This window comes from Ranitomeya variabilis, chromosome 2, assembly GCF_051348905.1.
Source record: "Ranitomeya variabilis isolate aRanVar5 chromosome 2, aRanVar5.hap1, whole genome shotgun sequence".
Taxonomy (NCBI): domain Eukaryota; kingdom Metazoa; phylum Chordata; class Amphibia; order Anura; family Dendrobatidae; genus Ranitomeya; species Ranitomeya variabilis.
Genome location: NC_135233.1, coordinates 108553956 through 108578289, shown reverse-complemented (window position 1 = coordinate 108578289; position 24334 = coordinate 108553956). Strand labels below are relative to the sequence as shown.

Genomic DNA, 24334 nt, shown 5'->3' with positions numbered 1-24334 from the left:
CAGGTAGATCTACAGAGTCCACAATTAGTCCACCGGAACCGGTTCGGGGGCACTTCCCGATAATCCCTGTGCCAGCTAACAAAACAATAGTCCACACGAGTCCAAGGGATCCCAAAACAATCCCACGAACGACGAGATATGTCCTCAGCTCAAGTCTCGCCCCGTTCGCTTCCGCAGTCACAGATGGACATGGGGTCTTGCCTCAGCTAAGAATCCCCACTCCTCCTTCAAGGATCAACTCACATCAGATCTCAAAAATAAGAATGGCTTGTCTGAGCTCCTGGGATCCGCCCATGAAGGGGGTAGGGATCACACCTTCTATTCAATGGTTGGGTCCATCAGAAGATTCTATTCTGGTCGGCTCCGCTTAGTCTACGTAGTATGTACATTTGACTAGCCACCTGCTGTGAGGAAGAATGGCTATTCCTTCACTAGTTGACAAAGCTTAATTACATTAAAGCTTAGGGCTGCAAGTATTGGGTGAAGGAGACATTGTTACAGGTGACTCCCAGCACAAGAAAATACATAAATTACAGCTAATAGAAACCAGAGAACAGTTACAAACATCAAATGGCATATTATTCAAATACAGGACAGGGTAAAAGTACATATCATGACAATCCCTTCCCCTCCCAATTTGTGTACGTACTAGGGACCTCTACAGGTCGCTGGTTAAGTACACACAGGCAGAGCGTAACTTACATGTGGCTTCATGCAGCCACGAGTTGGCATCGTAGCTCTCCCACATCATTGCCCAGGAGAACATCTGCAGGCAGACCACCCATCACCCCAACCACATATCGCCTGACCCCAAAACCAAAGTTCAGATCCACAGTGGCTGTGGGAATAGTCCTCCATTGCCCACCAGCCAGTTTAATGACAATCCCAGGTCCTCTATGAATTGCCTCAGGCCGAACCACTCGGGGATCAGCCAGTGTGAGGAAAGCCCCTGAGTCACAAAATCCAATAAGTCTCTGTCCATCCAGCACGACCTCCTGCAAGTGCTTACCTCGATGAGCAGAAGTCGTCATAGCTGCAGGTCGCACACCATAAACTCCTAGTGGTGCAACATGGGTGGGTGAGGCACTAGGCCAGTCCTCACGTAGTGGTGACACGTCTTCCTCCATGGCACTTGGCTGTACATAATTAATAATATGACTGGGTACAGGATCAATCCTCATTTGAACAGCTGGGCAGGAGGCTTGCAGATGCCCCGGCTGCCCACATCGATAGCATCTGTGCTGGGTCTCACTCCATCCAAGGCATCCTCTTGGGCGAGGGGTAAGGGAACCTGGAGGCCGGCTCCCACCTAAAGGTGCTGTAGGGGTTTGAGGATGACTCCTCCATGGGCTGGCTGGGCATGAGGCCTGCAGATGCCCCGGATGCCCACAACCATAACACTTGCGCTCTGCTACTTCCTCTCCTCGTCGTATTCCAGAAAATGCAGTAGAAGCAACTGGAGGCACATTTACACGGGTATCAGCATGAGGTGGTGGCTTAGAGGAACAGGGAACAATGGGGACAGAAGAACTGGGGGCCACCGATGTTGTGGAGCTGGTAGGCCTCTCTCCATCTTCCAACAGAACCCTCCACTGAGGCTTGATGGTGAGAGCCTCATCAACGAGAGATGCAGCTTCTTCCACTGTCGCTGGTCTCCTATCACGCACCCATTCCCGGATCTCAGCAGGGCACTTGAAGTAAAACTGCTCTTTTAGGATAACCTGGAGGAAGGTCTCCCAGGTTAAGGCCTCCTCTGCCTCCAGCCAGCGATTACATATTTGTTTGAGTCTGAGCATATATCTTAAAAGACACTTCCCCATCACAAGCTAAAGTACGGAACTGAGTCCTGTAAGTGTCTGGCGTCACAGCATAATGTTCTAGAATAGTCTGTTTAATCTCCACATACTCACGGTTCCCCCGAGGGTCCATAGCTCTATAGGCTTCGGCAGCTCCACCCTCTAAGAGCCCCACAAGATGTCGGACTCGCTCCCTGTCCGGGACTTCCATTAATCGACACTGATGCTCAAAGTCCTGGAAGAAGCCCTCAATGTCGCCTGCAGCCTCATTAAACGGCTTGAAGTCTTTGCGGGACACTCTGGGGAGTTCCCTCATGGTGGGTGCTGGGGTTACAGTCTGTCTGGAGCTTCTAGCTGTTTCCAAAGCGATCTGCCTCTCCAGCAATGCCATCTCCTGAGCTCTGTCCTCAGCTCTGTGAATGGCCTCCCTCTCCTCGGCTCTGTGAATGGCCTCCCTCTCCTGAGCTCTGTGAATGGCCTCCCTCTCCCTCTCCTGAGCTCTGTGAATGGCCTCCCTCTTATCGTTTATGGTGGCCTCTTCTCCGAGCAATGCCAACTCCTCCTCGTACCAAACAACCCACTGACTTTTTTGGGTATTTACCTCCGGCTGCAGTCTTTCCTCCATTTGCTGTGAGGATCCTTCCTCAGCGTCATCTTGCAGGCGAACTCCTTCCAAAGCCTCAATTAGCTGCTCCTTGGAGAGTCCTTTAAAACGGACTCCTACTTCACGGGCCTTTGATTGTAGGCTCCCCAAAGTCCAGTTCTTGTACTCTGCGGTGCTGGTTCCCGATGTTGGGCCATTGTCCTCCATTCCTTCTGCTCTGATCCCGCTGCTTGCCACCAGTTTGTGACGGGGTGTACGGCAGAGCAAGAAGGAACAACAGGCCAAGGGATGATTCCACAGATTTATTATCCAGAACGCTGGAACAACACATGCAGGTAGATCTACAGAGTCCACAATTAGTTCACCGGAACCGGTTCGGGGGCACTTCCCGATAATCCTTGTGCCAGCTAACAAAACAATAGTACACACGAGTCCAAGGGATCCCAAAACAATCCCACGAATGACGAGATATGTCCTCAGCTCAAGTCTCGCCCCGTTCGCTTCCGCAGTCACAGATGGACATGGGGTCTTGCCTCAGCTAAGAATCCCCACTCCTCCTTCAAGGATCAACTCACATCAGATCTCAAAAATAAGAATGGCTTGTCTGAGCTCCTGAGATCCGCCCATGAAGGGGGTAGGGGTCACACCTTCTATTCAATGGTTGGCTCCATCAGAAGATTCTATTCTGGTCGGCTCCACTTAGTCTACGTAGTATGTACATTTGACTAGCCACCTGCTGTGAGGAAGAATGGCTATTCCTTCACTAGTTGACAAAGCTTAATTACATTAAAGCTTAGGGCTGCAAGTATTGGGGGAAGGAGACATTGTTACAGGTGACTCCCAGCACAAGAAAATACATAAATTACAGCTAATAGAAACCAGAGAACAGTTACAAACATCAAATGGCATATTATTCAAATACAGGACAGGGTAAAAGTACATATCATGACAGACGCTATAATTTTTCATGTGTTGTTGTTCTTCTCAATTTAAAGAGGGTGCATTTAGTTTTTCTCATGACTGTACGTATATATGCATATATACACAAACATGCACGCAACTGGGTTGCTGTGGCAATCAGGGACACACCAGTGACCCTAGATCTGCTATGTTACTGCACATGCAGTCATGGCCAAAAGTGTTGGCACCTTGGAAACTGTTCCAGAAAATGAAGCATTTCTCCAAGAAAATGATTGAAAATACACATGTTTTGTTATACACATGTTAATTTCCTTTGTGTGTATTGAAACAACACTAAAAAACACAGGAGAAAAAGGCAAATCTGTCATAATTTCACACAAAATCCCGAAAATGGTCCGGACAAAAATGTTGACCCCTTTCCAAAATTATAGGTAAACAACTTTGTTTCACCCTTGTGATGCTCATTCAAACTTACCTGTGGCAAGCAACAGGTATGGGCAATATGAACATCACATCTGAAACCTGATATAAAAGGAAGCGTTTGACTCAATCTTTGCATTTTGTGTCTTTGTGTGCCACACTAAGCGTAGAGAACAGAAAGAGGAGAAGAAAACTGTCAGAAGGATTTTTGCTTACGTACATTTTGCAAAACTGCAGTCTAGCTTTTTTATGTCTCTAAGTCAGCAGTGGGGTCCACTTTTGACTCCTGCCATAGCGTTTCATTTAATTTAAATGTTGAAGGATAGTTTGCACTTACATTGACGCACTCTGAACCTGCAGGACAGCTTGATTTTTTTTGGAACTTGATTGTGGCTGCTTATCTACCATCTGGACACTATCCTCCGCTGCAACCTTTCATCAATTGTTTTCCGTCGCTGTCCAGGGAGATTAGCTACAGTGCTATGGGTTGTAAACTTTTTGATTATGCTGCACACTGTGGACAAAGAAACATGGAGATCTCCGGAGATTGACTGATAACCTTGAGATTGATTGTTGATTATTTTACAACAATTTTGGTTCTCAAGTCCTCAGACAGTTCTTTTCTCCTTTTTCTGTTCTCCATGCTTGTGTGGCACACACAGATGCACAATGCCAAGACATGCTTGAAACAAAGTTGTTTACCCACAATTTTGGAAGGGTGCCAACAATTTTGTCCAACCCAGTTTTGGAAGTTTTGTGTGAAATTATGTCCAATTTGCCTTTTTTTCTCTTTTTTTTGTGTTGTTCCAATACATGCAAGGGAAATACACATATGTGTAACAAAACACGTGTAATTGCAATAATTTTCTTGGAGAAATACATCGTATTCTGGAACAATTTCAAGGGTGCCAACACTTTTGGCCATGATAGTAATTAGAATTAATGTGTCTGCAACTACCCAATTATAAAATTGATGTGTTCTTTAACATGCATGGTGAACTGTTGAATACATGTAATAATCAGTGTTTGCTCATTTACTAATAAAAAGGAATAAAAAGTAACCAAAAAAAGTAAACAAAATGTCATATATACGGTACCTCAAAATTGTGCCAAAGAAAACTTATCCTGCATGAACTAAGCCCTTTCACAGCTCTGCAAGTGGCAAAATTAAAAAGGTCTATATCTCGTAATATAGTAAATGATTTTTTTAATAAGTGTCTTATTATTGTGAAAAAATAGTAAACATTTATAAAATAAAACTCGCTGTAATTTAACTAAAACGCCAAAATAATATTAAAAAAAGCAATTTATAGTACGCTGTGAATGGCGTCAAATGATAACAACATTCTAATCTATTATATGAACTCCAAAGTGGTTCTTTTGAAAAATGCATCTCTTTGTAACCATATTACGGGCATCGACAGAAAAATTAAAAAGTTATGGCTTTTGAAAGACAAGGGATTAAAAAAGTTTAACAAATTGAAGGCTTACTTATATCTTTGATAAATCAAGCAAAGCCCGAGTGACATCAAGCTTAAGCCGCCTATAAACCTTAGATGACATAGCTATCTCGGCTGGTTCTCCCTTATACAGGAGCTTTCTCTGCTGAGTGCTTCTTTGTTCTCCATGAGAGAGCAACTGCTAGACCTCTCTGGACATGGCTTATCTCTGAGAGAACTAAAGGATCGGCAATCCAAAATCGGACACGTCAGATCTATATTTCCCCGACAATCATTTGTTCAGGGTCCCATACGCATTAGACTCTTGCTGGAATATCGTCGATATCAGCAGTAACGGCTGATGATAGCCTAATGTGTTTCAAGTTCTCTGGCTACATTTTTAAGGTATGGATGGGCACTTTCAGTGTTTGAGTCTATCTTGTAGGATCTAAGGTCAGCTGTAGACGAGCGTACAAAAAAGAATCTGAGTTTCATCCAGAAAACTCAGACGATTTTCAATTAATTTTCATCCGATTTTCATCTGTGTGCCATGTGTATGCCCATTTTTTACATCTGTGTGATGTCCATGTTACATGTGTGTGACATCCATGTGCAGTCCAGTTTTCATACATCTACAGTAACCCCGCCATGACAAATGATGTATATATACGTCGTATCTCATCCTTTGATGTGGGCTCTGAGCCCGCATCTTTTCTGGCACATGACAGCTCATTTGATCATTGAGTGCTGCCCCGTGTCTGGTGTTCATAGCAGATGAGCATCCCTGCTATGTTTGGCACAAGCAATCAGAAGATCGCAGTTTCAAGTCTCCTAAACAAGTAATAGCTAAAAAAAAAAAAATTCACAAATATTAAAAAATTTAAAAAATATAAAAGTTCAAATCACCCTCCTTTTGCCCCATACAAAATAAAACAATATTATATAAAAAATCTATATGTATTTGGTTGTGCTGCTTTTAGAAATGCCCGATCTCTCAAAATATGAAAAGAATTAATCCGATCGCTAAACGGCGTATTGAGAAAAAAATTCAAACTGGTGGAATCACGCTTTTTTTTGGTTGCCGCAACATTGCAATAACAGGTGATAAAAACATTGTATCCCCCCAAAATAGCATCAATAAAAATGTCAGATTAGCGCACAAAAAATAAGCCCTCACTCAGCCCCGAAAAATTGGGACGCTACGGGTCTCAGAAAATGTCTTTTTTTTTTTCTTTTACAAAATTTTGAATTTTTTTTCACCACTTAAATAAAAAAGAACCTAGACGTGTTTGGTATCTGCAAATTTATAATGACCTGGAGAATCATAATGACAGGTTGGTCGTAACATTTAGTGAACATGGTAAAAAAAAAAAACAATTGTGGAATTGAACTTTTTTTGCATTTTCACGAACTTGAAATTATTTTTTTCCCGTTTTCCAGTACATTATATGGTAAACCTATGGTGTCTTTCAAAACTACAACTTGTCCTGCAAAAAACAAGCCCTCACATGGCTATATTAATGGACAAGTTAAAACATGGGTCTGGGAAAAAGAGAAGCAAAAAACAAAATGGAAAAACAAACAATAAAACAGAAAATGGCCTGCGGTGAAAGAGTTAAAAAAATGCACATGATAAAATACAGTCTCTTAGGTTTATAACAGAAATGTATCAATGTATCCATAAAAATCGGATGCCACTCTGAAATTCTATATGGGAGTCGAATCGTTTTTTTTTTTGGGGGGGGGGGTTAACACACCTGTAGACTTAAATGGAGGAGTCTCATCTGACACAAAGAAGAAAGAAGTGCATCCTACAATTAATTTTTTTGTTCACGTACAGTTGGCTAAGGAGAATCCTTCATCTGAACAGCCCTCTTAAATAACATTGGTTAGTGTACATCCTAATGAAAAATCGGACTGTCCGATTTATACGATCATCTGCATGAGCCCTAAACTGAAGATCGGCCTGATCATACAGATCGTTAGTGCTGCTCATAATTACCCATCTGCAGGACAGACACAACGGTTGACAATTACTGATTTCCTTCTGTTTGGACCCCACAGCTATTTACATTGTACTGAAAGGCGTCTGTAGGTTCTTCCTGCAGTCCATGTGGCACATATGTTCAAGCCTTATGCAATATTGATGAGTTGACATAGCATTGGGCTTATGGCATGGAAAACAAGCCCAGACAGCATCTGATAAATACCTCCACGTTACGCCTTTTTGTTTAATTACCCGTCAAGCATTACCAGCAGATATCTTCATATCATGATTGATAACTCGTACTCCATATGTTTTCTGACTAATGCATTGTGAAGTTGTATAATGTCTGCTGTTACATCAATGTACTTATCAGGGATCTCGTTTCTAGGTCCGATGAAAGAAAATCTGTTGCTATGTCCATGTCATAGCAGTCTGTTATCTTCTTAAACCCTGAGAGGGTTAATGGTTCATATACCCAACTGTTACTGTGGAAATTGCTGCCACACATAGCTGGAAACCATAGACCTCCCTCCATGGATAATATATTCAGGAACCTCGTAGACCTTACACTGTTTTACAGACATCGATGAGATAAATGATTTTTCATACACTTATTACGAAAGGGACATGAGATATTCTCTCCGGTAGTGATATCTATATTGTTAGAGGCACAAGCAGGGCGACGGGCTAGTGTTTGATTATCATTACAAATGCAGAGAAAGCACAAGTCTATTATACAGCTCTGGCAAAAATTAAGAGACCACTGCACAGTTTTATAAAAATCAGCTTCTTTACATGTCTGATAGCCATTCCAGTGTCAGGTGAATTCCAACCTGAGTACTCCTCATTCTACTTAATGTGCTTCTGATTAGGTGATCACCTGAAACAAATCTTATTTAATGAAGGAAAGTATAAAAAACACTGAAAAATAGAGAGGATAGCGGCACACCACTGATGAAAAAATGAAAAAAACTTTATTCAGGTATTGCAAGCCATATTAAAAACATGAAAAGCCTTATGCGTTTCAGATGCATGCAGCACCTTTAGTCATAGGACTATGAATAAGGGTGCTGCATGCACCTGAAACGCGTAAGACTTTTCATGTTTTTAATATGGCTTGCTATTTTCATCAATGGTGTGCTGCTATCCTCTCTATTTTCCTGTTTGGCTGTGCTCACCAGCCTTCCAAGCACCCACCTGTCTTCTGATTTGGCTATACCCATTTGGTGCTGCATGTGGATCCCGTTGAAGCTCCCAGACTTCCTTGTCCTATAAAAAACACTGCTGTGGTGTTCACAATCCTCTTGCAATAGGACAAGCTGGATGGCAAAACAAGTGCTAGTAATATCCCAAAAGTAATAGGAATGAAAAAATGATGTTTAACCATGCCAAAGGAGTTAAAAAGAAAAGTCTTGAGTGAGGAAAAGAAGGGCTCAAATTCTGGCTTCACTAGCAGAGGGACACAGTGAGCGTCATGTTGCTTCCATCCTTAACATTTCTGAGACGGCAGTTCATTACAACCAGGTCAAGCAGCAGACATTGGGGACAAAGAAGCTACAGACCGGCAGAGGGCAAAAATGACTCTCCACTGGCCAGGATGACCATCATCTTATTCGAATGTAACTCAGAAACCACAGGATGACATCAAGTGACCTACAAGAGGAATGGCAAATAGCAGCTGGGGTGAAGTGCACACCAAGAACAGTTCGTAACAGGCTCCTAGAGGCAGGACTCAAGTCATGTAAAGCTAGAAAAAAGCCTTTGATCAATGAGAAGCAAAGGAGAGCCAGGCTGAATTTGCCAAAGACCATAAGGATTGGACCATAGAGGACTGGAGTAAGGTTATCTTCTCTGATGAGTCTAATTTTCAGCTGTGCCCAACACCTGGTCGTCTAATGGTTAGACTGAGACCTGGAGAGGCGTACAAGCCACAGTGTCTTGCACCCACTGTGAAATTTGGTAAAGGATCGGTGATGATCTGTGGATGCTTCAGCAAAGCTGGAATTGGGCAGGTTAATCTTTGCAAAGGATGTATCAAGCCGCATACAAGGTTATCCTGGAGAAACAGTTAATTCCTTCTGCTCAGGCAATGTTCCCCAACTCTGAGGACTCTTTTTTTCCAGCAGGACAATGCGCCATGCCACACAGGTCAATCAAGGTGTGGATGAATGACCACCACATCAAATCTCTGTCATGGCCAGCCCAGCCACAAGCCATCAAACAAAGAAGAACTGCTTAAATTTTTGTACCAGGAGTGGCATGAGGTGTGGATGAAGGACCACCACATCAAATCCCGGTCATGGCCAGCCCAATCTCCAGACCTGAACCCCATTGAAAACCTCTGGAATTTAATCAAGAGAACATATACACAGAAAGACGTATGTAGAACAAATTAGAACATTTATTACAAAATAAACACAACATACAATTAATTAAAAACAGCCACTGGTGTCTAGGGAGAGCCAAACTAGATCTTGGTGGCACCACGTTGGGTAAAAGGCAGGAAAAAAGTACTGCCAAATGAAAGGCATATGCTTATAATATTATATTAGGTAACTATCCTATACAGAGTAAAGGAAACCTAAAGCAATAAATAGTCCCTACCAGTTAGTGCATTATACCTGCCCCATATAGCAAGGGGATAATAGTTACAGGGACAAAAGATGTGTCAGGACTGCCAAATATTGCCAAACAGGGATAACAAAGCCTTACATAATAATAACAAAAATACCTTACCTAAACCCAAATGATGGTGCCACTGCCCCTACGCGCGTTTCGGCAGCATACTTTCGTCAGGGGGAATCAAGAGGACGACGGATAGTCACAAGCCATCAAACAAAGAAGAATGTGTGAAAGACGGGTGGTAAGCATGTCAAGACGCATGAAAGCTGTGATTAAAAATCATGGTCATTCCACAAGATATTGATTTCTGAACTCTTCCTGAGTTAAAACATTAGTATTGTTGTTTCTAAATGATTATGAACTTGTTTTTTTTTTTTTTGCATTATTTGAAGTCTGCAAGCAATGCATTTTTTTGTTATTTTGACCGTTTCTCATTTTCAGAAAATAAATACAAAATTTATTGCTTGGAACTTCGGAGACATGTTGTCAGAAGTTTATAGAATAAAATAACAATTTACTCAAAAATATACCTATAAAGTGCCATATCAGACAAACTGAACATTTTGCAGTGGTCTCTTAATATTTGCCAGAGCTGTATATGTAAACATAGTAAATTAATATGTCATTTAAACAGATTCATTTACTTTAAAAGAAAAAATGTTAGGAAAGGTCATATAGGGCTGAACCTAGGGTGGCAAAAATTTAATCGCTGGTTAAAAGGTATTCCCATATAATAAAGTGATGGTACTTTGCTAGGATATGCCATCACTTTATGATTAGAGAGGAGTCAGACCTCTGGGACATCCACTGATCTTGAGAATAAAAGAGCTATAGTTCCACTTACTAAGTATTCCCTGCGCTCTTGACCACCAGCTTTGTGGGAAAAGTTAGAAAAGGTGAGATAGTGCTAAACTAGCTCTGCAACATCTTAATTGTCAGGATTCTCAACCTTCTTTAAAGGCAGTAGTCACATCTTATAACATAATGGTATCTCTAGGATATGCCATTACTTTTCTATCGGCAGTCCCATCGTTTTGATAGCCACCAATAGTAAAGTCATGGCAAATATCAGCAATTCAATAAAAGGGGAAAACACATCTAAAGGTCAGTTGCAATTCAAATAATGTTATTTTTTATAAAATAAAATAAAAACCTAGACAAGACAAATACAAACATTTAAAAATGCACTCATTTTGCCACAACCTGTTTTCTAGGCCAAAAATTGGCACTGGGATACAACCCCTAAGACCAGCATGATAACCAATAGAGCCATGTGCATGTGGTGGATATCTGAGATAAGAATGAATGGACAATACATCTTTAACTGATGTCTAGGGTATGAACACAATAATCAAGTATATATTGTTTTGTTCCAAAATGACTTCAGTTATAAAGTACGGTGGGGAAAAAAAAGTATGTAGTCAGCCACCAATTGTGCAAGTTCTCCCACTTGAAAAGATGAGAGAGGCCTGTAATTGATATCATAGATAGACCACAACTATAAGAGTCAAAATTAGAAAACAAATCCAGAAAATCACCTTGTCTGATTTGGCAAGCCTTATTTGTCAAATTATGGTGGAAAATAAGTATTTGGTCACCTATAAACATGCAAGATTTCTGGCTCTCACAGACCTGTAACTTCTTCTTTAAGAAGCTCCTCTGTCCTCCACTCATTACCTGTAGTAATGGCACCTGTTTTAACTTGTTATCAGTATAAAAGACACCTGTCCACAACTACAGTCACACTCCAAACTCCACTATGGTGAAGACCAAAGAGCTGTTGAAGGACACCAGAAACAAAATTGTAGCCCTGCACCAGGCTGGGAAGACTGAATCTGCAATAGGCAAGCAGCTTGGTGTGATGAAATGAACTGTGGGAGCAATAATAAAAAAATGGAAGACATAGAAGACCACTGATAATCTCCCTTGATCTGGGGCTCCACGCAAGATTTCACCCTGTAGGGTCAAAATAATCACAAGAACGTTGAGCAAAAATCCCAGAACCACACAGGGGGACCTAGTGAATGACCTGCATAAAGCTGGGACCACTGTAACAAAGGCTACTATCAGTAACACACTACGCCCCCAGGGACTTAGATCCTGCAGTGCCAGACATTTCCCCCTGCTTAAGCCAGTACATGTCCGGGCCCGTCTGAAGTTTGCTAGAGAGCATTTGGATTATCCAGAAGAGTATTGGGAGAATGTCATATGGTCTGATGAAATCAAAGTAGAACTATTTGGTAGAAACAAAACTCGTCGTGTTTAAAGGAGACAGAATGCTGAGTTGCATTCAAAGAACACCATACCTACTGTGAAGCATGAGGGTGGCAACATCATGCTTTGGGGCTGTTTCTCTGCAAAGGGACCAGGACAACTGATCCATGTACATGAAAGAAGGAATGCTCACAGAGGCAGAGTGCCGGTGTGTATTGGTGATGATAAAGATCATATAACCACAGATAATAACCCTGCACCCTTAAAAGCTGGACAGTTGTGCCTAAAGAGGACAGTCTGAATATCACAGAAGCACGCAAACAGGAAGAGAAAAGTCGACCATAACGTCCAATCAGTGGTAGTAAAATACAGGTTAAATTAGGAAGTAACAAATCAATGTGTACAAACAAAACATTGAAAACAAGGCCGCATATCAAGGTACAAAGAATGGCCAAAATTATTATAATGAGGCCAAAAATACAGTGCCAATCACAATGTACTTGCCAATAGAGTAAAATGCATACCAAGAATAATCAATGAAAGATAGATAACAAAATATATGGAGAGATTATACCCTATTAGTAAAGTGCTTAGTGTAAAGGGAAAAAAAATCCAACAAGGATGATTTCTACGTATAATCAAGTGTTAGGCTATGTTCACACTTTGCGGTTTTTGCTGCGGATCCGCAGCGGATTTGCAGCTGCGGATCCGCAGCCGTTTTCCATGCAGGGTACAGTACAATGTTACCCTATGGAAAACAAAAACCACTGTGCCCACTTTGCGTTTTTCCGCTTGAAAATCCGCGCGGATTTTCTGCAGAAAAAAAGAAGTAGCATGTCAATTCTTTCTGCGGATTCCGCAGCGGTTTTCCACCTGCACCAATAGGAAAGTGCAGTTGGAAACCCACAGTGGAATCCACAGTAGAAACCGCACAAAAAACCGCAGTGAAAAACACCGCGGTTTTGCACTGCGGTTTTTCCAAATCCGCAGCTGAAAAATCCGCAGCAAAAAAAGAAAAGTGTGAACAAGCCCTAACAGTGAATTCACAGTAAATGCAAAAATTAGTATGAAGGCACGATAGAGGAACTATAAGAGAGAGAAAAGAGATCAAAGTATGAGTATGTAATTATTAATCCAAATGTGGAAAGGTGGTAGTACTTACTAAGGTGATATGGATCTCTCTCTCTCTCCTGGATGGCGTCTACCCCAACGCACGTTTTGGCACGCTGCCTTCGTCAGGGGATGATGCTCTACATACTGGGAACATGCCAGTCATATTACATGGCCGGCATCTGTGTTTAACAGCAGTGACTTGAGCCGAGCTCCGATTGCAGCTGTTATATAATAATATATAATAAATTGAGTACAGTAGTTCAATTCAGGATGTGCTGTAAATTTTTTCATAAGAATTTGGGAAAGTTATGAAATGTCCTATAAATGTCTGTTCTTTTCCTGATCTAAGAATCTAGCTTTTAGTTGAGATGAATCTGTGCTGCACTTTCTGTACATGGTCAGTAATGAGCCCGTGCTGCAGATTCAGTGTCGTGGAGTCGGAGTCAGGAAAATTTACAAGTAGGAAGTACTTACTGACTCCACAGCCCTGTTTGTAATAATGTCCCCCGAGCTGTGGTAACATTTTCCATCCTGTAATAATGGTCCCTATCTTATAGCAATGTCCCCATCCTGGTCCCATCTTATAGTAATGTCTCCATCCTGGTCCCATCTTATAGTAATGTCATCCATCCTTTTCCCATCTTATAGTAATTTCACCCATCCTTTTCCCATCTTATAGTAATGCCACCCATCCTGGACCCCATCTTATAGTAATGTCCCTATCCTTTTCTCCAAAATTATTCACACCTGACCTCTTTCCCTCGGTGACCAGCGTTCTTTTCCTTCTCCACAACTGGAGCGCTTAGCAATTGCGTCATGTGCAGCCACGCCAAGACTCCAACGTTAGCTTCTGGCCTCTGATTGGCCGGTGGCTGGTATTGGCATTGCGCTGCAGAGTGCTGGTTTCTGCGCCGCAATACATTTCAATTAAATGTGCTTCTGAGGACGCACATTCAGTTGAAGAGAAGCGCTGACGTCGGCAACCACTGGACTGGGCCGTGATTGTCTCAGGGGCCCAAGGGCCACACAGTGGACCCTCAGGGGCTGCATACAGCCCGCATGTTTGAGACCCCAACATTAAAGTGTAAATCACATTTTATTGTATAACCTTCACAATAATAACAGTATTTTTTACAAAACGAAAAAAAAATCAAAATGTACCATTCCAAATTACTATGCACCAAATATTTTATAGGTTGCAAAGAACTGAAAATGGTAACTCAATCAAATACATTTTAACAGGCTAAGCTACCGTATATGTTAACAAAGGACCCCTACTTTGATATCACCTTCACAATTCTTGCCTCTATTGCACGTGTGAGTTTTAGGATAGGATAGTTTCTGTTTGAATTTCTTTGCAGGATGTCAGAATATTCTCCCAGTTGCTGTATTGATGTGAACTGCTTCCCACCCTCATAGATCTTTTGCTTGATGATACTCCAAAGGATCTCAATAGGGTTGAGGTCAGGGAAAGATGGTGGCCACACCAGAGCTTCTCTCCTTTTATGCCCATAACAGCCAGTGAACTCACAGTTACTCTTTGCAGCATGAGATGGTACTTTGTGATGCATGAAGATGATTTTGCTATGGGTGGCGCGGTTCTTTTTTTTGTACCATGAAAGAAAGTGCTCTGTCAGAAACTCTATGTACTTTGTCAAAATCATTTTCTCACCTTCAGGGACTCGATAGGGGGCTACCAGTTCTCTCCCCATGATTTGGGCCCAATACATGACATTGCAGCCTTGTTTGGCCATGGTAGCCAACCACCAACTCTCCACTACTTGATCCATATAAACCATCCAGGGTTGTACGAAACTCATCAGTGTACAAGACTGTTAATTAGTCTTCATGTAGGTCTGGGCCCACTGCAACCGTTTCTGCATGTGAACACTGTTTAGGGTTGGCCGAATAGTAGGTTTATGCACAACTGCATGCCTCTGAAGGATCTTACACCTTGAAGTTTGCGGGACATCAGAGGCACAGCAGCTTCAAATACCTGTTTGCTGCATTGTAATGTTGTTTTAGCAGCTGCTATCTTAATCCAAAGAATTTGTCTGGTAGAAACCTTCTTCATTGTGCCTTTATCTGCACAAACCCATCTGTGCACTGTATCAGCCGCAAATCTATTCACAAAATGATGATCACATTTAAGTTTTAGTGAAATATCTAATGTTTTCATACCTTGTTGAAATCACTGCACTATTTGATGCTTTAAGGCAGCTGAGAGAGAATTTTTTTCCCATATTGCTTTAAACCTGTGACCTGCTTAATAATGTGGAACATGCTTCTTAAGTAGTTTTCTCTTAATTGGCCTCACCTGGCAAACTAATTATCACAGGAGTTTGAGATTGATTTCAGTGATCCAAAGAGACCTGAGACACAAACCCTCCATGAGTTTATTTGAAAGAAAAATTACATCTTTATGACACTTAAGTCCAATTAGCATAATAATTTGGAAAATGTTGTGTGTCCAATACATTAAACTATAGAATTGATTAATCCAATCTGTAAATGATGTTACAAATCAAAACTTCAGAATTGCACTTTTTTCAATGGCCGCAACTTTGTATGGTATCAATAGAAACTACAGGTAGGCATGCCAATAACAAGCCCTAGTGGAGCTCCATTGACTGAAAAATAAAAATGTTACAGATCTTAGAAAATGATGACACAAACCTCCAGTTTTAATTTTTTTTTTTTAATTTCTGAATTTTTTTTTACCACTTAAGTGAAAAAAATATTTATGCAAGTTTTCTAAGGTCGTAACCATGAATCATGATTCAGAGTTATTTGTAAAGATCATAAATACAATAGCCAAAAAGCCACTAATCTTGTTCACAATTTCACTGTTCTTAAATTTTGTTTCCATTTTCCAGTACAATAAATGATAAATTGAATAGCTTCATTGACAACTGCAACTCGTCAAACAAAAAAAAACCTGACATGCCTATTTTACCAGAAAATTAAAATGTTATGGCTCTTGGAGGTGAAATCAGAAGTGCAAAATAAAATCACCAAGTCTTTAAGGAGTTAAATAGTAATTACTTTAATCCATCTTATTTGGAACCATATTTATTAGCTAATATGAACATCCACTTTTTGAGCTTTTATTCAGTAAGAATATTGAGTAAATTCTGAAAGACATTCTGTTTTTGATATAACCCAGTTTAAAGGTACCTTGTGTGGCCACTGGATGTCAGAGTTCTTCTGGACAAAGCTTCGATTAGCAGGACATGTGCTCATTCAAATGGAGAAAAGGAGATAATACAATTTGACTCATATTTCCAAAATTTGGTGCAGATGTAAAAACTCAATAACAAAGGAAATCTGATTAAATAGGAATCCGATATAACAAAAAATTAACAAAAGTTGGATCATCTTTATAGTTATTTTAGTTTGCTTATTTAATTTAGTTTTATTTTTTTTTCATTTTGTTGATGATGACAATGTTTAGTTTTTATGCTGTTTTTTTCTTTTTTATAGCGGTAGTAAGTAAACATTTTTAAAACATTTCTAACATTGTGTTCTAGAAGTATTTCATAATACTTCAAATCAACAATGTATTATAATTTCACTAAATCATTTATTTGTATGAAGTGTTTGAAGTACAAATTGATTGTGCCAACCAGTTTCTAAAATGGCATTTGGCAAATAGGATTTTCCATTAAATCATTTTGGTTCTTTTTTTTTTATAAATAGCATAGTAGTTTTCCATTTGGAAATCACTTGCATGTTATTGTAAAAACTTAATTAGCTTCTATGGAATGAGTTTTTTTTTCAGAGTATTTATCCCAATTTTCTGGCATAAAAAATGTTGAAAGACACAATATTTTGTCTGCCACTTTTCTTACTACAATTGTTGCTGAAAAACAAAGGCAGATCCGACCACCTCTTGTCTGGCTAATGAATGTGGCACACGTTGCTCTGCGGAAGAGATTGAAGCAGCATTCCAATAATTCACCAGTATAAATAAAACATTGCCCCCATTTCTTGATGTATGTGAAAATAGTAGAAAAACTTATAAAGAATAAGTGCAGGGCAACAGTATACTCCGTAAGATACTGTAAATATAGTTTAGTAGGTACCAGAGGAAAATATAATGGTACAGCAAAATGTAATCCCAGTATTATAGAGGGATGCGTTAGCATAAGATAGCATATGACACGATATGTCAAAGTGAAGTATCATAAAGTAGGAAAAGTATAAATGAGAAATGTAAGTGTGTGTAATGGCATGAAGGAGACTCGCCAGTCAATGAAAGAACTGCACCCGACTCGTATTTCGCACCTTGAAGAATCTAGGTTTTCTTCTATCTTTATGTGCTAATTGGCATACTTACCCTGTGCCCATGTTATTTGTATAGGTTTATGTGCAAATAGTAGCGACAAAGCAGAAAAAAAGCCTAAGAGACGAATAATGAAAAATAAAAATAATGCACTGCTTGATCATTGCCTACAATATACAGGTGCATCTCACAAAATTAGAATATCATAAAAAAGTTAATTTATTTCAGTTCTTCAATACAAAAAGTGAAACTCATATATTATGTATAGTCATTACAAACAGAGTGATCTATTAGAAGTGTTTTTTTTCTGTTAATGTTGATGATTATGCCTTACAGCCAATGAAAACTCAAAAGTCTTTATCTCAGTAAGTTAGAATACTTCAGCTTGAAAAAATAATTTTAAAATCAAAAATGTTGGCCTACGGAAATGTATATTCAGCAAATGCACTCAGTACTTGGTCAGGGTTCATTTTGCATCAATTACTGCATCAATGTGGCGTGGCATTGAGGTGATCAGCCTGTGGCACTGCTGAGGTGCTATGGAAGCCCAGGTTGCTTTGAAAGCAGCCTTTAGTTAGTTCATCTACGTTGTCGGGTCTGGTGTCTCTCATCTTCCTCTTGGGGCTAAGGTCAGGCGAGTTTGCTGGCCAATCAAGCACAGTGATGCTGTTGTTTTTATAACAGGTATTGGTACTTTTGGCAGTGTGGACAGGTGCCAAGTCCTTCTGGAGAAAGAAATTTCCATCTCTAAAAAGCTTGTCTGCAGACGGAAGCATGAAGTGATCTAAAATTTCCTGGTAAACAGCTGTGCTGGCTTTGGTCTTAATAAAGCACAGTGGACCTACACCAGCAGATGACATCGCTCCCCAAACCATCACTGATTGTGGAAACTTCACACTAGACCTCAAGCAGCTTGGATTGTGTGCCTGTCCACTCTTCCTCCAGACTCTGGAACTTTGATTTCCACGGTCTAGTGTGAAGTATCCACAATCAATGATAGTTTTGGGAGCCATGTCATCTGCTGGTGTAGGTCCACTGTGTTCTATGAAGACCAAAGTCAGCACATCCATCTACCATGAAATTTTGTGTCTTTATTGACCTCTTGGATGAGTCATTGCTGCGCTCTTGGGGTAATTGTTGTCAGTCGGCCACTCCTGGGAAGGTTTAACACTGTTCCATGTTTTCAACATTTGTGGATAATAGTTCTTACTGTGGTTTGCTGGAGTCCCAAATCTTGAGAAATTGCTTTATAAACTGTTCCAGACTGATAGATCTCAGTTACTTTGTTCCAGAATTTCTTTGGATCGCGGCATGATGTCTAGCTTTTGCGGATCTTTTGTTCTACTTCACTTTGTCAGGCAGGTCCTATTTAAGTGATCTCTTGATTGTGAAGAGGTGTGTCTGTAATCAGCCCTGCATGTGGCTAGGGAATTTGAACTCTGCTTCCCAAAGATGTGATTAGCCACAATTAATTTAAGTTTTATGGGGGAGGGGCAATCACTTTTTCACGTAGGGCACTGAAGATTTGGATTTATTTTTCATTTAATAATAAAGACCTTCATTTATAAACTGTATTTTTCGTTTACTTGTGTTATCTTTGTCTAATATTTAAATTTGTTTGGTGTTCTGAAACATTTAAGTGTGACAAACATGCAAAAGAATTGGAAATCGGGAAGGGGCAAACACTTTTTTACACAACTGTATATATATATATATATATATATATATATATATATATATATATATATATTATATGAATTGTCTAAGAATTTAATCTAATGTTCTTTTTTTTCTACAGTCGCCTTATGCATTGTACCACATTAATCGGAAGCTTACTTTGGAGCCCAAAATAACCATCAATGCTCATATTGTGGTAGTGGGGGCATCAGATGTTGGCATATCTTTCCTTGAAACACTTGTGTTTTGGTAAGATTCCTTCTTCGCTCATTTTTATTAGCATAGTAATGTAAATGTATACTCTAAGAAGAGTCCTAAGGATAATCGCGCTTCAATAGAAAACCTGTGGACCCATGTCTTACTTTGTTTAGGGACTTCTTCAAGTAACAAAGTAAAAAAAAATACATATTCTATAGTATTATGTCACTGTAATTTATTATGTTTGAGTCTCTAAACATTCACCAGAATAGTAACTTCATTTTTATTTTTTCATAATTGTATCGTTCTAAGAAGCTTTGAAACCTGTCTATTAGAGATAAAGCCCCATTTTTCAGTTACTGTTTCCTGCACTGATCATTCATTCTCAAGAACTGCTCAAATCTGTCTACAAATCTGCAATGAAGGATAAAATAACACTTGCTGCTTACAAAACTCTATGGCGATGGGAGGGGGGAAAAAACAGATGAAAGCAAAAGGAGAAGCAGCTCAGGTTTCTAGAGCACAGGGAATTACTGATAAAAAAAAATGCAGGAAAGTCATGTAATGGCTAGGAATAGTTTTATTCTTTACATGCAACCGCTTGTTCAAAAAAGTCTCCTGAATGTGCAGGTACAGTTAAATGATTTTCTCTGTATGGTGATAGTTTTACTAGTTATCTAACTGATTAATGATAGCATATGGAAACGCTTTTCAACCAAGTTTAAATGTCATATAAATTATGGCATGACTTTTTTTTAAATGTAGGTAGCAGTTTAGTATTGGTAGGTACATCACTGCATTCTTAAAAGGGCTGTCTCATTTCAGAAAACTATGGGCTATAGGCTGCAGTAATTATAGCAAAACAAATTGTTTGTCACTTATTGTGCCAGAGGTACGGACTGGGACTAAAATTCAGCCCTGGCTTTTGAAATCACACAGGCCCATGTTGTCCCCGTCCCCATGAACCAGATGGGATATATTACTAATATTACCCTGGATGGAGGAAAGGAAGATTTACTACAAGACCAATATTTCTTATGATACCCGTGGCCTGCTGGGGTAAGTGACGGAGTCAGTGACTTTGTTCTTCGTCTCAACTCTTAACAGTATGGGGGTCTTGAGAACACCGATTCTGTTAACAACATAGCAGACAAGGTGGCCCATGACCAGACAGGCCCTTCTGGCATTTGCCAGAATTGCCAGATGGCCAGTCCGGCCCTGTGCCAGAGTCTAGTGCTCACTCTCCGCCTCTGTCCCAGTCGCTGTTGTTTGTCTACAGTGCTGAAAACACATCAACAGCACTGCAGACAATCACTGAGCTCAGCAGCTCTGACCTTGTCAGAGGTCACTGAATAGCTGCAGTTCTGCTGATGTGACATCAACACTGCAGGTAAACAGCAGACCCGGGAGCAGTGGTGGACAATCAGCGATCGACCAGTGGAGGATCAGTAATCCTCAGTTTGTTTTGTTACTGCAGCTTATAGCCATAGTTTTCAGAAAATGCACAACCCCTTTTAAAATTGGAAGCAATCACTGATTTGGAGCGTGGCTCTTATTGTTTTAATGTTTACAGGCATACAGTTTGTCTCAGTCCATAGATTTGATGGCAATAATTTTTGTTACATTATTTATATAATTTTTATGTTATTTGTTTGTGTTATTATTTCAAAATGCCCGATTCTTTGTTCCTGAAAGTCATAAGGCACTTTGCCAGAGGACCCATAAGTGGGTTATTCTGCTTCTCTCCACAAAACAACCCAAATCAAGTCTCATGCTTTGCACTGAGGAGGGTCAACACCTTGAAACACATGTCAGCAAATTGAAATTCTAGTGTGGCTTTTATCCTAAGTCATGTGGCAAGGCTCATTAAAAGGGCCAAATTGTTTTTTAGGATCGCTACTTCCAATAGGTGGCACTACAGTTAAAGTCCTCTTCATCTCTGAGGAGACAATTTTGCATATTTAACCCCTTCCCGACCTGTGACACAGCGTATGCGTCATGAAAGTCGGTGCCAATCCGACCTGTGACGCATATGCTGTGTCACAGAATGATCGCGTCCCTGCAGATCGGGTGAAAGGGTTAACTCCTATTTCACCCGATCTGCAGGGAGAGGGGGAGTGGTACTTCAGCCCAGGGGGGGTGGCTTTGCCCCCACGTGGCTACGATCGCTCTGATTGGCTGTTGAAAGTGCAACAGCCAATCAGAGCAATTTGCAATATTTCACCTATGAAAATGGTGAAATATTGCAATCCAGCCATGGCCGATGCTGCAATAGCATCTGCCATGGCTGGAAATCATGTTCTGCCCCCCCCCACCGCCCCCGATCTCCTCCCCAGTCGTCCGTTATGTGGCCCGGTCCTCTCCGTCCTCCTGTCCGCTCCCCCGTCCTCCTGCCCGCTCCTTCCTTGCTCCGATCCACCTCCCCTGTGCTCCAAACCAACCCCCGAGCTCCCCCCCTTACCCCCACATACTTACCGAGCCTCCCGGTGTCGGTCCGTCTCCTCCCTGGGCGCCGCCATCTTCCAAAATGGCGGGCGCATGCGCAGTACGCCCGCCGAATCTGCCTGCCGGCAGATTCGTTCCATGTACATTTTGATCACTGTGAAAACCTATCACAGTGATCAAAATAAAAAAAAATGTAAATGACCCCCCCCCCCTTTATCACCCTTATAGCTAGGGACAACAATAAAATAAAGAAAATATTTATTTTATTTTTTTCCCCACTAGGTTCAGAACCAGGGTTAGGGTTAGGGTTAGGGTTTTCTGGTCCCCTGTGGATTTTTCCTTAGGGTTAGGGTATTCTGGTCCTCTGTGGATTTTTCCACAGCGCATTTGATAAATTCGCAGTGTAAAACCGCTGCGGACTTATCGCGGATTCAACGTGGTTTTTCTGCGGTTTTACAACTGCGGTTTTCTATTGGAGCAGTTGTAAAACCGCTGCGGAATCCGCAGAAAGAAGTGACATGCTGCGGAATGTAAACCGCTGCGTTTCCGCGCAGTTTTTTCCGCAGCATGGGCACAGCGTTTTTTGTTTCCCATAGGTTTACATTGAACTATAATCTCAAGGGAAACTGCTGCGGACCCGCAGCTGCGGAAACGCTGCGGATCCGCAGCGTTTTCAGCAGCGTGTGCACATAGCCTTAGAATTAGGCTATGTGCACACGGTGTGGATTTGGCTGCGGATCCGCAGCGGATTGGCTGCTGCGGATTCGTAGCAGTTTTCCAACAGGTTTACAGTTCCATGTAAATCTTTGGAAAACCAAATCCGCTGTGCCCATGGTGCGGAAAATACCGCGCAGAAACGCTGCGTTGTATTTTACGCAGCATATCAATTCTTTGTGCGGATTCCGCAGCGTTTTACACCTGTTCCTCAATAGGAATCCGCAGGTGAAATCCGCACAAAAACCACTGGAAATCTGTGGTAAATCCGCAGGTAAAACACAGTGCCTTTTACCTGCGGATTTTTCAAAAATGGTGCGGAAAAATCTCACACAAATCCACAACGTGGGCACATAGCCTTAGGGTTAGGGATGGAATTAGGGCTAGGGTTGGAAATAGGTTTAAGATTAGGCTTGTGGTTAGGGTTATGGTTAGGGGTGTGTTGGGGTTAGGGTTGAAATTAGGGTTGGGGTTAGGGGTGTGTTGGGTTAGGGTTGTGGTTAGGGGTGTGTTGGGGTTAGGGTTATGGCTAGAGTTGGGATTAGGGTTAGGGGTGTGTTGGGGTTAGTGTTGGAGTTAGAATTGAGAGGTTTCCACTGTTTAGGCACATCAGGGGTCTCCAAACGCAACATGGCGCCACCATTGATTCCAGCCAATCTTGCGTTCCAAAAGTCAAATGGTGCACCCTCCCTTCCGAGCCCCAACGTGCAACCAAACAGTGGTTTACCCCCACGTACGGAGTACCAGCATACTCGGGACAAACTGGGCAACAACTATTGGGGTCCAATTTCATCTGTTACCCTTGTGAAAATAAAAAATTGCTTGCTAAAACATCATTTTTGAGGAAATAAAAATGATTTTTTATTTTCACGGCTCTGCGTTGTAAACTTCTGTAAAGCACTTGGGGGTTCAAAGTGCTCACCACATATCTAGATAAGTTCCTTTGGGGTTCTAGTTTCCAAAATAGGGTCACTTGTGGGGGGTTTCTACTGTTTAGACACATCAGGGTCTCTGCAAATGCAACGTGACGCCCGCAGACCATTCCATCAAAGTCTGCATTTCAAAACGTCACTACTTCCCTTCCGAGCCCTGGCGTGTGCCCAAATAGTGGTTTACCCCCACATATGGGATACCAGCATACTCGAGACAAACTGGGCAACAACTGTTCGGGTCCAATTTCTCCTTTTAGCCTTGTGAAAATAAAAAATTGCTTGCTAAAACATCATTTTTGAGGAAAGAAAAATGATTTTTTATTTTCACAGCTCTGCGTTGTAAACTTCTGTGAAGCACTTGGGGGTTCAAAGTGCTCAACACACATCTAGATAAGTTCCTTTGGGGGTCTAGTTTCCAAAATGGGGTCACTTGTGGGGGGGTTTACTGTTTAGGGACATCAGGGGCTCTGCAAACGCAACGTGACGCCCGCAGAGCATTCCATCAAAGTCTGCATTTCAAAATGTCACTACTTCACTTCCAAGCCCCAGCATGTGCCCAAACAGTGGTTTACCCCCACATATGGGGTATTAGCGTACTCAGCAGATACTGGACAACAACTTTTGGGGTCAAATTTCTCCTGTTACACTTGGGAAAATAAAAAATTCTGGGCAAAAAAAATATTTTTGAGGAAAGAAAACGTATTTATTATTTTCACGGCTCTGCGTTATAAACTTCTGTGAAGCATTTGGGGGTTCAAAGTGCTCACCAAACATCTAGATAAGTTCCTTTGGGGGTCTAGTTTCCAAAATGGGATCACTTGTGGGGGGGTTTACTGTTTAGGGACATCAGGGGCTCTGCAAACGCAACGTGACGCCCGCAGAGCATTCCATCAAAGTCTGCATTTCAAAACGTCACTACTTCCATTCCGAACCCCGACGTGTGCCCAAACAGTGGTTTACCCCCACA

At 41.2% G+C, this 24334-nt stretch overlaps 1 protein-coding gene across 3 annotated transcripts in view; it reads left to right on the top strand.

The window, feature by feature from the left end:
* CFAP61 (cilia and flagella associated protein 61) overlaps positions 1-24334 on the top strand; it is a 416189-nt gene that overhangs the window by 140957 nt on the left and 250898 nt on the right. For all 3 annotated transcript variants that reach the window (XM_077282796.1, XM_077282793.1, XM_077282795.1), the window contains one exon: positions 19200-19327. In XM_077282796.1, the coding sequence (XP_077138911.1) occupies positions 19200-19327 (128 nt within the window). The remainder of the gene's footprint in view (positions 1-19199; positions 19328-24334) is intronic.